At 37.4% G+C, this 15121-nt stretch overlaps 1 protein-coding gene across 4 annotated transcripts in view; it reads right to left on the bottom strand.

Moving 5' to 3' along the window:
- UBE3D (ubiquitin protein ligase E3D) overlaps positions 1-15121 on the bottom strand; it is a 99384-nt gene that overhangs the window by 50779 nt on the left and 33484 nt on the right. For 3 of the 4 annotated variants that reach the window (XM_048297673.1, XM_048297676.1, XM_048297674.1), the window contains exon 9: positions 1128-1266. In XM_048297673.1, coding sequence (XP_048153630.1) covers positions 1128-1266 — 139 coding nt within the window. Of the gene's footprint in view, positions 1-1127; positions 1267-4295; positions 4490-15121 lie in introns of those variants that run through there. The other variant, XR_007202367.1, reaches the window with a different exon arrangement.

Here is a 15121-nt window from a genome sequence, read left to right on the forward strand (position 1 = left end):
CTGCCCAGTCCTTGAGATGTTTAATTGTTGCAATCTGTTGGCATCCAGGAGATTTTTCAATTTTATGGCCTCTGAATGTACAACCCAGTTACAATTCTGACCTTGGGTATTAAAATAACATATTGAACTGATCAGTGGCTGCTGCTGTACCCATATACACCATATACAGATTCCCTGTTTCCAAGCACATAAAATGAAAAGCGAGTCAACAATGCTTCTTTTATAAGACTACACAATGCAGGTACATACCTATTTCCTAACATCTAGAGGAGTTTTCAGCAGTTGTACATCAGTATAACGCTATTAAAATCAATTACTTGATTTTGTTTTACAACCATGGGTTTTTGGCTCCAAAAATTTACAAAAAGATTATTTTTCAGTAAACATAACTCAAGAACACTAATTAGATGTGCCTTAACTACAAACAGGAAATAAGGACAAATAGAAGCTACCTGATTTCATGTTAGAAACTGTTAAGGACACTCAGTCCCACTAAGATGATGATTCTTTTATAGCTGCCAGAACAAACACAGATTCAGTCCAATTCCTGCTCAACAGCCTGGTTACTTTAGTTTTGCATCAATACACAGCTGATAGACTATGTAACTACAGGGGAAGACAGAAACTTCATAAAAAGGCTGAGTAGCTATGTCATATCATCATGAATTCAGTTGTTTCTATTGCATTTGTAAAAATCATACTCTCCAGACACATTACAAAAGAAATACAAATCACAGTTTAACAATGCAACAATGTTTTCTTTGGAAAATTTCTATGATTGCTGAGAACTTCCAAAGTATTACACAGAAGAACGCTTTCCCCACTGGAAATCTTTATTTTTTTGCTGAGGCTTTTCTTTTTTTTTTTTTTTTAAACCCACAACATTTTTTAATAATGATTCTAGCTACCCAGCCTAAGTTTGATGAAATTTCTTTAAATTTCATCACTTTAAACAGTAATGCACTGTTTAAAAATACAATGGCGTTTTCCGCCTTGGTCTACATTTCAATACAATGGAGAGTCATGCAACTCCAGAAGACAAACCCTCTGAAAGGGTTTATGGGCCCCAGGGACCTCTCTTTTTCCAAAAGTAACACCTTTATACTGAAACAGAAGCTGTTCCTTACCTGAAAAGAGTTCATGCAGCGAAGTGAAGGTGGCAGAGATGCGGTACTCAAACCCAGTATCAGCAATAATTCCAAACACGTTTCTGATGGAAACTTTAAAGGATGAACTCCCATATCATTTTCCCATGCATCAGCAAGGCTATAGAGTTGAAAAAAAAAAGGATCTTTTTCATTTTCTTAAAATATATCCAAACCGTAAGCTTCAATTAAGTATTAAAATGTGTCATATCACTGTGATAAAAAATTCCCTTCATGTTTTCCCTGTAAAAGTCCCAGATCAGTGCCTTTTACCACAAAAACACAGCGTATTTAGATAAAATGCCTTAACCATACCACCAATATCTTTCAAAAAGATACATAATGTGAAAGGAAAAGTTAGCATATTTTAGGAAAAATCACTCATGTTTCTAATTCAAAGTTTCATTACTTCTGAACAAAATTTCATCTGTCACTGGTGATTTCCCATTATATAATGACTTTACACACAGAGTATTCTATGCAGAACATAATGCCTCCACTTTTTATTTTGTTTCTAGAAAGAAAGATTCCATTCAATTCTGAAAAGACAGGAGGTCAGGCATGATTTTCAAAACTGATGTTCATGATGCTCACTGGGAACTTACTAACAGTCTGTACCAAGCAAAACTCAATCCCAGTTCATTTTATACAGCTTTTTTCTTTAGATGTATTAAAACAGTTAAGATCTCTAGAGTTACTCATAAAAACAACATTTCAGAAGCATATTCCTATAAACTGTTCCCACTATCACATGCTGAAGAACAAGATTAGTTCAACAAGATTTACTCAAGACACAAGATCATTCTGCTTCCTATAGTTCAGGCTTATTTCTTCCATAATGTACAAACTGACAGACTGATCAGTGATCCAGCTACTTCAATAACTTTGTCTGGGTAGGTAGTACCAGATACCCCTGGGTAAGATGAATGCCTATTATTCTCAGCAGACCTGAGTGCATCACTTTGGAAGACAATGCTTCCTACCCTTCTCCTTCAGAAGAAGGAGACTTCAGAATTTCAATAAAAAATCTTAGCATCAGCTTTCACTTTTGAATTCCTCCAGCTCTTCTGACTGAACTGCTGCTTATTTTAAGATACTTTCTAGAAACAGCTACATTTTTTTAAACACTTGGGAGAGGAGTCATGACCCCAGAATTCAGCATGGTGAAAACTGAGCAAATACTCTCTTCACAATATCTGTGTCACCCTGAACAGTTCTCATTCTTTCAGGTCTCCCAAACCAAATTATTGTCTGTAACGTCTTGCTTCTTACACATAGACTTGCATATATACTTTTTGTACGTAGCACCTTCTTAGTTCTTCTAGAAGATGTCTCACTTAGCATAATTTACACATCTTTCTTCAAAGAGTGGGTGTACTTTCACCTTCTTACCTCCATTTGTCTGAAATTGGGCACTTGAATTTCAACTCTTTGCTTTTGTCTTTCCTAATATTTACATTTTTCCTCCTTCCTAATTTATCTGTGGGTATATAAGAATCCAACTCTGTTTTGATACATAGAAGCAAGATCTATAATGCACAGAACGTCAGAGCGGCTTTCACCTCCCTAAAAAAAAAGAGCGCTTTCTCTCATTCTTTTCTTTTTCCCCACATTAAAAGACAATCATATCACATCTAGATTACCAAATACACCATGTCTTTTCTCAGACCTCACCAGAGTGAGTCATCTTGACAAAGGAAGCATTACATGGTAAAGAAAGGCAGCCTCTGGCTCTTCTAATGGCAGTGCATCACTTAAGATTTCCAACATGTCTGAGACTATACCAAAGGGCAGAGGACAAAACCTCCCACACATTAACTGCCTTTGTAATATGTAGTATCCCACTGGACACTTATACTGTGCCACATGGATCTGGAAAAGTTGTTAAATCTATTACAAAAACCCCCAACTGACCACTAGAACAGGAAGGTGAGATGTTTAGAAGAGACTGTGAAGTATTTTCATTATTGGAAGGTACAAGCCTCCAGTTAAGTCACAAATACTATGTCTACATTGAATGGAAACAAAATTCTTTTATAAGAATAAGTGGCCAAGCCCAGAAAAGGCAGCCCTGACTGGTTCAGAGTTCCAGGCTGGATGGGGCTCTGAGCAGCCTGGTCTAGTGGAAGGTATCCCCCCTCCCCACAGCAGGGTTGGAACTAGATGATCTTCACGGTCCCTTCCAACCCAAACCATTGTATGAGTCTATGATTCTATAAATGTTCCAGAAGGAACACTTAAAGCCACTTGATGAGCACTAAGTAACCAGTAACCAAGGAGTCTTGTTAACTGTAATCCAGAATGGAGTTTTACATTTCCTTATCACTTGGTAATTTCATTTCCCCACACAATTAGAAACTTACCTTAATATGCTCCCTACTCATTCTTTTTTCTACATTTTCTACAATCTGGTGATGCAGACAAATGTAGGTGAAGCTAGGAAAACAGGGGCTCTCTTTTTCAGAGAGTCTCAGCAAGTCTAAACAAAGCACTGTGCAGGCACCTTCAAACACAGCTAGAGAATTTGGAGACTGGAGGTGGTATGCTAAGGTTCTGGATCCAAGGAAGGTGTTTCCACAGGTCAACACCCTCTCTGCAGAAAATCTTTTCAGAACCCCAAGCAATATTCAAAACATCACAACTTACATCATTACCCTGATTCTATTCTTGTGTTTTGATATAAGGGTTTTTTGGAGATGCGTCCTCATTTTAAAGCCCAACTAGTACAGCCCTGGCACTGAACTAGGGATTTTCCTTTTGTGGCTGTTGGTTTATTTGAGGGAAAGAATGCTTGCATAAAGACATTTAGCCTAATCACATTGCAAATCTTGTTTACTAATTGCTCAGTTATTAGTATTTCCTGAAATTATTCCAGTGTATTGCCTTATTACAAACAAAACCTGTGTATCCCAGCACTTACTGCTCCAGGAACACGTGCTAGGAATTAGTTTTTGTGACTTGCCCTTTCACAGCATTTAACACAAATGGTTGTGGGAAGTCACTGCTTTATTAGATCATTTCTCTTTGTTCTTCTTTATCCCTATTGCTTTTAGAAACATTTTTCCATAATCTTTATTGTGGAGGAAAGAGAAAAGCATCTATGCCTAAAACAAAAGCAAAACAAACCACAAAGAATCCACTGCTTTTCACCTTAGTTTCGCAGTCTTTCTGTATAAGGGGAGTTGTCTCACTTCCAGTACAGGAGAGGAGACTGCTTTCTGTTTACTGGAAGAGGTAGATTAGCTGATAATGTTCCTCAGGAGCGTGACCATCCACAGAGGACAACTCAGCCCACCAGTTCCCAGCACAATTCCCAGAGATCACAGCACAGCTTGGTATGCTGGCTGAAAGGAATAAGGGGAAGATAAGACATTAGCTTGAGGAAAATGAGATCAACAAGAGCAATAATGCTGTTCTTCCTTCAGCAAATATTCAACTTTTCTACACTGCAAAGAAGCCTTAAGATTCTGGACTTCACAGTCTGACACAAAAAAATATGACCCTCAGTATCAAACAAAATTCATAAATTCTGCATAGATTCTCTAACTCATTGTGGGGGACAAGACTGCATCTACTTTGGACCAATTTTGTGACACGTAAAATCTCACCACTACCTATTGACCTTGCCAGTGTTTGAGGGAGACATGAGTCAGTTTTAGAAACCAGGCTTTAAAAGAGTGAAAGGTAGAAAAATACTCAGGAAAATGGCTCAAGCTCAGAGCATGCTCTGAGTCAAGAAAAGGACATGCCAGAGTGATTTTTTTCACAGGATGTTAAATCCACCTCTGTGAATCACCATCATCATCCAGTTTTGTCTGTCAGTGATCTCACTAACAGGAAAACACAAATAATTCTAAGCATTTTGTCTGTCACTCCATTCTTTCCATTTTCTCTCTCTTTTCTTCATCCCACTCCTCCCCAGAACTTGTATTAATCCGCTTAGCTTATTTCAACCAAATTTTCTTAAGCAAGATCTCAAATAAATTAGGTTTGGGCAAGTTTTATGTTTTCCTGAAAATCACTGTCTGAGTACAGAGAAAAAATGCACATTAGTAACTCCACAGGGAAAAGCTGCTGATGGAACACAGCAACATATATACCAGCTAATCAAGTGGTGTTTACCTGGGAGAACATGAGCATAAACTCCATCATATGACATTTCTATCTAGCAAAAACAACTACTATAAGCAAAGTAAACACGTTAGTCAGAGCCCACAATAGTCCCTAATGAGTGAGACAAACTGAGAGACTTGGTGCTTTTACACAAGTGCACTCTATGTTGTGGAGTTCAGGACAACTGGAAAAAAAAAATCTTAAATTTTGAGGCAGGAAGAAGGACTGGTGATAATGGAATTGATCCCCAGTAAGAACAAGTCAGAGGTTTCCCCACTGTTAATCAAACTTCAGATGCAGTCTCTGCAAATGAAAGTGAAACCTCAAACTCAGAACTCCTTCAATCTAAGAGGTATCTATTAGTCTCACCCATGAAAACACAATGAACAGACGTAAAATTAAAAGATATAATTAGAACCTTCAAAGAACTTTCATTTTGAGAGGGACAGAACCACATATGGTGAATGCTAATAAAACTCTAATATATTTATGGCACACATTTCAGAACTGAACTGAAGTAGTACAGAGAGTGAAGAAGTAAAACTCAAGGGGGTGATACTTGGCTACTGTGCTAGATGCTGATGCGGAACAACCATGTGCTATGAGCTAAACTGTCAGCACAGAGCATTCAAAACAAGTAAGAAATAAAGATGACAAGCTGAGATTATCTTCCCCCTTGTCCTTTTCAATGCTTTCCCTAAGGAACTGGTCATTTGAAGGAGAAATTTAGAACATGATATGACTGTCACATTCCCATAACCAGTAAAAGAAATACAGCTAGGAAAGTAAAGTTCCCATAGTCATATGTATAAAATGTTTTAAAAAATGAAGTCGTATTTTCAAAGCTGTTTAGTTGATGATAATGGGAAAGCTGGGAAAATTTTGATTTCTTTAAAAAATAAAAAGAAATCACCGAATGCTCTATGAAATTCAACCAATTTATTCTGAAAGCAGAGAGGAGCAAAACTTGAAAACAACTACTCAGATAAGATTATAGATAAGACAGTTACTTCTCTAGCAGAAATAATTGATCACAATGTTTTTAGATAATGTTTTACATTTGAATCACCATGGATCAGAGAATGGTATTTCTCCACTGTTTACTATGACATTGATCTCAATGAATTGTCTGTATAAGTTAGAGTAACATTTCAAAACCGTGTCCTTAAAAGCAAGGTTTAAGACACCAAAATAATGAAATACATTTATTTCATAATTTCTTGATATACGAACTAGTAAACTAACACAGTCATCCATCAAGTTATGAAACCCACTCACAACATCCTAAATCTTCACAGAAAAACACAACACACACGGCACATCAGTGAAGCAAAAGAAAACTTTGTATTTCAAACCTGAGAGAAACTGACAAAGTTTCTCACAAGATTTTGAAAAACTGGACCAGACTTCTGACTAGATTGCATTTATTTCAAAAGAAGCCTCTTCCATCAGTGCTAAAAACATTAATTAGTAATCACCCTTCATCATGAATGAGATTCACTTTTAAATGCAACTGAGCTGTCTCAGCAACAGAAAAAGTAAGTCTGCATTTGAAGAGGAACAGATAAGCCCTTTTTTCCTTTCCAGCACATCCCCATCATCACCTCTAATTTAGCAGGCTACTTCTACAAATACGTTAACCAAGGGTAGTCTACACAGGTCAAAACTGGAAAATTAAAAAGCTCTTACTCAGTGCTCTGCTCAGTGTTGCTGAGGCAATGTATTAACTAGATGTCTTGAGGTGACTGTATGATACTGTATTCCCTATCGTCTGCCCTATGCCAGACATGAATCCCGTGCCTTTCTGTGTCTTTAAACTGGGTCCGAGAGAAAAGGAGAAAAAAAACCCCAAGCGGTTTTGTGTTCAAGGACACAGATACACACTCCCCTGCGTTCCTGGCTGCTACAGAGCGGAGGAAAGCACCTTCCTGCTTTTCCCAGCTCTCAGCTCCTTCCTCAGGAGAGAGATGGAGAGTTCAACTCCTTTGTTTTTCAGCTAGCCTGTGAGCTGAGGCAAGAAAGTTTTTTTTTCCCTCGGCACTTTGGCTTCTTCTTTTTCTTCTCTTCTGGACTGTTCAGCAACACCAGAACATCATTGGGAGGCCTTACACCATTGGCCCAGAGGGGGCCCACACCGAACCCCAGCTCTGGAGAGGAGAGAGCCACACCCACAAGGCCTTTGAATTTTGCCAGCTTCTCTCCACAGTGAGATGTTTTATTATTTAGCATTATTCTCTTTTTTTTTTTTTTCCCCCATGCCTGCATGCACTCTGCTTGTTAAATAAATAACTTTTTTTTAACTTTTCACTTTCCTCTGAGGAAAATTCTTTCTGAACCTGGTGGGGAAGGGGTGGCTGTAACCCGTCTCCTATCAGAGGACGTTCATTTTGGACGTTCCTCCGAATTTGTCTCAAACCGTGACACTAGATTTTATTAGTTACGATCTGGGTAAATGCGCTCTGCATTGACGGCTCCAAAAGCTGTGAAACTCTTGAAGGAGATGTTAACTGCAGCTTCAGTGCTTTGATGAAGCAAGCCTGTGCCGAAGAATCCAATATAAAAGCTGACAGAAGCTCAACCCTAAATCTCAGAGTTCACTGAATGTTGTTAAAGCTGCCCTTTCCACAAGTACAGCTCTGAGAGAAAAGACAGATGACTTTACTGAACCAAAGGACAAAGCTGCTAAATTAAATAACTATTTGTAAAAATGATTTAATCTAAAAACAATTCTTAATTATGGTTGATGATGTGTCTATATACTTAATGTACCGGGAGGCTAAGTTATTTATACTTTTAATTATCCTTGCAGTGATCTAAAAATGACATAAAAATCAATGCCTGCTCATTAGCTACTAAACTCTTACCAAAATTTAAATAATATGGACGACTAAGAAGTGTGGTACTTTCACAGTCTAGAGTACGTTCCTTTGGAAAAAAACTTGCTCTGCAGAACCACTGCTTCCCTCCTGAAACAAACATCTGTGGTCATGTTCTACCATTCATTATTCATCCTGAGCAGCTGGGAGTGTCAAGTGTGGGTTTTGAGCAAATTTTCCCTGGGATCTTTATTAGTTGCATGGTATCCCAAACCAATAGGTATTAAATCTCTCGTAAGAGACAAAAAATCGAAGAACAGAATTTAACACACTGGTGTCCTTGCAAGGAAATGAGCAAGAGAAGGGAAGTAAGAAGGCAGAGAGCCTGACTTCTTGTATTTTTTGCAATAGACTACAGTGGTCAACACAGAAGCTCCATCTCAAAAGTTTTAAACATTTTCTTTTTCATTGTATCACTACAGAGACAAGATCACATTTAACTGAATTTCTGTATTTTCACATGGTCTTAAATACTACTGCTTGCAAAGCATTCTCATTATAAAATTACTAACATATAATCCTTACAATAAAGTGCACCAAATATATAGCATATAGTACATATATTTTAAAGTAGCATATATAATTATATTAGTTATATATACAACAATCATATTAATATACAATTATACATATTTCTATATATTAATATAATAGTTGTATATACAAGGACATGCTCATTATTAATAGTCTTCTATCTTTTTTTCTGAGTAATGAATACTTTGATTGGAAAAAATATGCAATTCTGAAGTCTAGTCAAAAAGAAGTTACATAGAAATCCACTGCAAAAACAATTCAGTGGGTTTAAAATACCCTATCCTGCAAAATGTAAGTCCTTCTTGAACTTTCAAAGTGTCACCATTTGAAAAGGGCAAGTTATTTAATACTAATAAGAAAGCCTTATAATGAAAATTCATATTTAACCTCACCAGAGTACCAGTGCCACAATATTTTTCAGAAGGGCTGACATAAGAGGTATCAACTGATCTTGTAATATTTCAAAGCGCCTTTTAATTAACATTATGTTATTTGCTCTGATGAATGCTTTTATGATTTAAAATCCATACTCCACATGCAGTTTTCTCATTTCTTACTCCAATAAATAGCATAGATTAAATAACTCATGCCAAAAGGTACATTAAAAGCCAGTGGATTAAATAATTTTGTTTGCATTAAACAACTACATATGAATACCAATGACATTAATTTTATTAATGCATTTGAAATTATTTTACAATTTCTTGACATGCTTTGATCATTGTAAGCTATTTAAGGGAAGTCAGAAAGAGAAGTAAAAGCTGCGTATTTCAAAATGTAAAGCAAAGCCCAAATTATTTTCCTTCTGCTTCACTCCAACGAACATTTTTGGTAGACTCAACTGCCCTATATTAACTTAAATGTAACTACATTGGTTTTGGTATAGTTATTAAGAAATGCTATTTGCACAATAAAGTCTCTGAACAGTCCACAGAATTCAATTCTTTTTTTTCTCAAAGGCTAAAGAGCAAAAGCAGAAAACCAAACAACTCTGTTAGTATACTGCGCCGACACAGACGAACAAGGTTGTTTACAGGTAGATTATTCCTCTGAAGCACAGAAAGCTATCTCAACATACTGCAACTTTTTGCATAGCAAGAAATCTTGACATTTTAATCCTGTTCAGGAGTAACTTTGTCTTGGAGTATGTAATTTCAAAGTAATGCCCAACATACTTCTCCAGACTAAAGATTTTTGGGTGTTCACCAACTGCTTTTCTACATTGCCTTCCCTCCTCCATCTGGCTGCTATGTAATTTCAAAAGCATTAATTTTAAGTTGCAAACTCTTATCACCCATAAAATATTTTCATTCCATTGCAAAAACAGCACCAACTGTACAGTCTCTGTTGAAGACAAAACAGAATTTCAGCTGCAAGAATCACTGAAATAAAGCTTAAACATCACAGAAGGATTAGCAGGTGTTCATCTATTCTGAAACCTCTAAGTTGAAGATTCATAAGATCTAAAACAAATGTATGGAAACCTAAATCAAGCAGCAATGTCTAAAGCAGACTTATGTCCAATGGGACACCTAGATACGTGGGACCACAAACACTTGCAAATGTACTAAATTTAAAATTCACGACAGTTCTCAAACCATGCACAGATGGTCCGTGAGTACAACTAAGACATTGTCATCTCTATTTAGCTTCAGCACCAGGTAAGCAGAAGAAGGATCATCAAAGAATGAAGAGAAAAAGTGATTTTAATTTTGTGGGAACTGACCTTGGATATAAAATCCCAAACCTGCTGGGTATGTCCCAGAGTATGTTGTACCAGCAAAACCCCAGTCCATAAAGATATGGCAGCAGCAGATCTATCCACAGAGCCAACACATAGCAACAATTGTCTATGGAGAGAGACATTCTTTCTTCATTCACCTACAAGATCAACAGTTTACTGCAAAAGCTAAACCTGTAAAAGCAGAAAACTGCTGCAAATTTTCATCAGTGACAGTGAAGTTCTGTTTTAGAGCATCTGGCTGAGGGATACAAGCTCATGGAGAAAACAGCTCCTGCTGGGCCTGTGATGTCACACATATCTACACATAATAGTAAGAAAACATGTCAGACAGTGAATTCTGTCACAATATATATTTTTTAAACTACTTTTTAAAAATTCCTACATAATTCTTGCCTACCTGGGTGCAAGAGTAGAATCCACATTAATTTAGTTTTCCTACAAAACCAAGAAAAGCACAGGAGTTTAGCTCTTGCTGAGCACTGCCTAAAGTCTGCCGTGACTGCTCTTCAACATCCACACTATGCAGAATTGCTGGTGCAGCTCCAAAGTACAGTGTAATTGCTGACTTCTCAGCAGCAAAGCAATGTGGTCCCACTAAAAGAAGCAAATTACTCTCATAAAAATTGCACAGCCAATGCTTTAGAATAACCTTCTTCACTTTCATGGTTGTGCTAAGGCTTTAAGCTGCATTTCTTTTCATGTCTTACTGCATCCCAGGTGGAAAGAATTAAAGTAACTTTTCTGAAAACAATAAAGATCAGACTGCTGTAGCCAGATCACTGCTGATAATTGACTATAGTGGAGGATGGCAGTAGCAACAGTGGTACTATGACTCTAGAATGCAGGTTTCTTGAATATGCCTATACAGCTCAGAATGAAGGCATAGCTTTGAATGCTTCTTAAAATACTTTTCTTCACCTTAAGCACCTCTTGATTCCTTCCTGGATACATCTTGCTCGAAATTAGAACAGATGGCTCATAATTTCCCTAATGTATGACAGTAACTGTAGACTACTGTGCTTGGGATGGATGCAGAGGACATAGCAGTGTGCTACTGACCTATGCTAACAGCCTGACTGGTGCCACCTTACTTGCAGGGAATATCAAATGTGAGCAGCAACACCACCAAAGTAAAAAGCCTCTCTTCCCAGCATGTATGAACCAAGTACTTGAATTCTCAAGTTACATCTCTTTTTTTAACCTTTCAACACTTTGGATATGTATATAAGGGTATATAAAGGCCACTTGCCCTAGCAAATGGGTGTATGCCTCTTCTAATAATGCTCATTTCCTGGAAGGTGGAAGTGCATAGCAGAGCTGTAGAAAAACAAAGTACTGTGTAAAAGCTCCTTCTGACAGCTGCTGACATCAATATGGTTACCCTAGTAAATGCAAAGTAATTCCAGACAGCTCACCCTTAAAAGACTGATTCAATTTTAAGGAAGCCTGCTCATGGGACTAGTGATGTCTGCTGGACCGGCTGCCTTCCTCAGCAGACTCTTCTTGCAGCTGTTGCTGTCAACCTGTAGTCTTTGTCATCAAGAGCATTGACAATGTATTCCTCTAGCTTTACAGGCTTTGTGGGGAAAGTATAATTCAGAAGGTTTATCTCCAAAACTGTCCAAATAAAGCAAATGTGCCTAAAAATCAGGGCAGGAGAAGAAGGGTGGAGGTAACTGGCAAGATAGACAGAAAATACAAAAACACAGAACCATTTAGATTGGAAAAGACCTCTAAGATCATACAGAGCAACTTTTAACCTAGCACCACCAAGTCCAAGTACCGTCACAAACACTTCATTTTCCCAGAGAAATAAAACATATTTGCCTCAGTGTATTTTTTCCACAAACCAACCTCAAGAACCTACAGAATCTTATCAAGGGATGCTAGTGATGGGTCATAAATGCAGAGCACCTTCTCACTGTCTGCACATTAGCCAGCGTGTCCTGTGTGCAGCTGAGCTTCCCACCTGAAGGCTGAGACAACAAGCTGTCTCTCAGCCCTTCCAGGCATCATGACACTAGGTAGAAGGACCAGAGAAAACTCAAGACATCTCTGCTGTCTCCTGGGCTACACTGCCACAAAACTCTCACACAGGAATGATTTTACAGACTCTTTCCTTCCTCCTCCCCCTCCCAAGGTTGGAAACTCCAATCATAAAATAGGAGACCCAGGAGGAAGACACAAATATCTTTTCCAATAAAGATTGGCATGTCTAAACTTTTGAATGTCCAGATGTTATCAGTAACACTACTCTCCTGAAAGTGCCTTTACATCTCTCCATGGATCTATAATCTTCATTTAAAAATCATCAAAATGAGGTGTTATATTGGTGAACATAAAAAACGTGGTGTCAGGTATCCTATCACAAATACAAGGGCCCTTCACTTCACAGAAAGTTTTCCTATGCACAAATGCTATGTTCAGTACCTGAGAATTATTTTTCACCATATAAAATGTGAAAGGTTGATAAAGAGGCAATCAAAAAATCCAAAACTATCATTCTAAAGAGTGGCAAGGCAGATCAAATATAAAAACTAAATTCTTGAACTGGTTCAGTACAAAAGGTTCCAGAAACATCATGAGCAGTATGCCCAAACCCACTGAGGGTCAGATGCTTAAGAAAGAGAAGACCTATGTAATTTGAAATGGTATTTAATTCACTTCAGTTCAGCCAATCAATTCTCAGATGACCAAATTATTCTAAGAGCAAGGGGATAAAAAAAATCTAAAGCTGGAGACTGTAAAGAAAATTTAGCTTTCAAAGAGAAATAGCAGTTCTCATAATGAAAATAGAGGCAGTGAACCAAGCTGCAGTACCTTAGCAAGGAATTTTATTAGTATATTTATTTCAAAAGAAATTAGTATACAATGTCCAAAATTTTAAAAAAATGTACTTTCTATTCTTGATCTCTTATAATAATTCTAAGCATCACAAATGCAATGTCAAGAATTGAGTTATTTCAGCTCCTAGTTTCATCTGTGATTGACTTGTTTTCCAGTTTCATTTGTTTGAAGTCCTCCTTCATTCACTGAGACATTACTGAAGTCAGTCCAAAAATACCTGGTTTGCTTGCCTAAAACAGCTACCAGATGATTTCCAAATTGGTAACTCTGACTGAAGTATCTACAGAGTAGCAGCAACTCTGTCATGTGTGCCCAACTACAATACTCATAATTAACAAAATCTCAAACCTCACAGATGCTGAAGAAAAAGCAAAAAAAGACCCCACAACAGCAAAACAATTCAAGAGATAGACAATAATGGTTTGGTGTTTCCTCAGATTTAAAGATTATTTTACTAACTCTGCATCCTTAAAAGAAGAACTTTGTACCCAGACTAAATCATTCTATACTAAGCAAGGTGAATACAATGATGTTCCAAGACAATGTTCCCATCATTTATTGAAACAAAACATCATTATCTGGGGCATAGGAGACATTACATATTCCTGTTGGATCTACACAGTGTAAAAATACATGCAGATGCTGCTTAAATATCAGCATCTGTAGCTTAATCATTAATCTAGAATACCTATGTGTCTGCATTCTGTCATACAATACTCAGTGTCGCTGCCTGTAAAAACGGTAATACCAGGCCCAACCACATTCAGGCTTGCATTTTTTCTTCAAGGTTTTCTGGGACTGTGCAGCTCAGTTACCTGTAGACTGCCCTGTATGGACTGCCAATGAATCTAAATACTTTCTGAGTGACCTCACTAAACAGCTTGTCAGAGCTAGTTATGAGAAGGGCTTGATGAATGGAGACCATTGCAAGGAAGAAGCAGCATATTTTTCTAGTCACTATTCCAGATAAGGCTTCTGACACTGACAACATAAAATTTACCTTTACCAGAAAAACTTACACCCTTAAGGAATCATGGCAAGTATGCAGTGTTACAAACTTTTGTTGTGGTGTGTAGTAATTTCAGGCTGAGGACAGAATACCATGCACAACAGGATCTATCTGCACAGAAGCAATTAACTCAGTTTCAGGACATTATAACATCATCATGTCCGACACTCCGGTTGTGCCACTGAATGATCTACAGAATGGAAATCACTTGCTAACTCTGGAATGCAGGCAGAAGAGCAGTCTTACAGATTTGGCAAAAGGAAATCAGAAGCAAAGCTTAATTCAAAACAGCAAACACTGAAAATTAAAATGGCAGAAATTTACCCAAAAGAAAGGCTGAATGAAATGGCGTACATATTTATCAATCTATAACCCTTACAAAAGGAGAACGCCTAGTTTCTTGAGAGAGACAAAGAATGCATTTAAGTTTCTGGATACACAGATTGCTCAGATTTACAAAAGGAGTGAAAATGTCTAAAGCAACTCTGGTGCTTTGAAAGTGTGGAACTTAAAACTTTCTGCCAACTGCACTGTGGCCTCCTGTAAAGTATCCTTCCTAAAAATATTAGGTTCAATTTTTATAATTTAATTAAATGGTCTAATGTTACATCAGATTTTTCTTTTCCAAGCCTGTGGAAACAGTTTAATTTCCTAATTACTCAAAGAAAACAAGAGGGAGTTGAACATATAGTATCTCATGAAATACTTTCCACCTAATTCTCCTTTTAGAGTTTCCCAGCAGAAGGAAGTAGAGGGATACTAAACTGAGGTTGCAACAGTGGCAAAATGTATTGTAAAAATTACCTCTTAGAGAAAGAACAGAGATTTGGGTGCTGAAGAGTGAGACTAAGAA

The sequence above is a fragment of the Corvus hawaiiensis genome, chromosome 3 (assembly GCF_020740725.1).
Source record: "Corvus hawaiiensis isolate bCorHaw1 chromosome 3, bCorHaw1.pri.cur, whole genome shotgun sequence".
NCBI classification, from domain to species: Eukaryota; Metazoa; Chordata; class Aves; order Passeriformes; family Corvidae; genus Corvus; species Corvus hawaiiensis.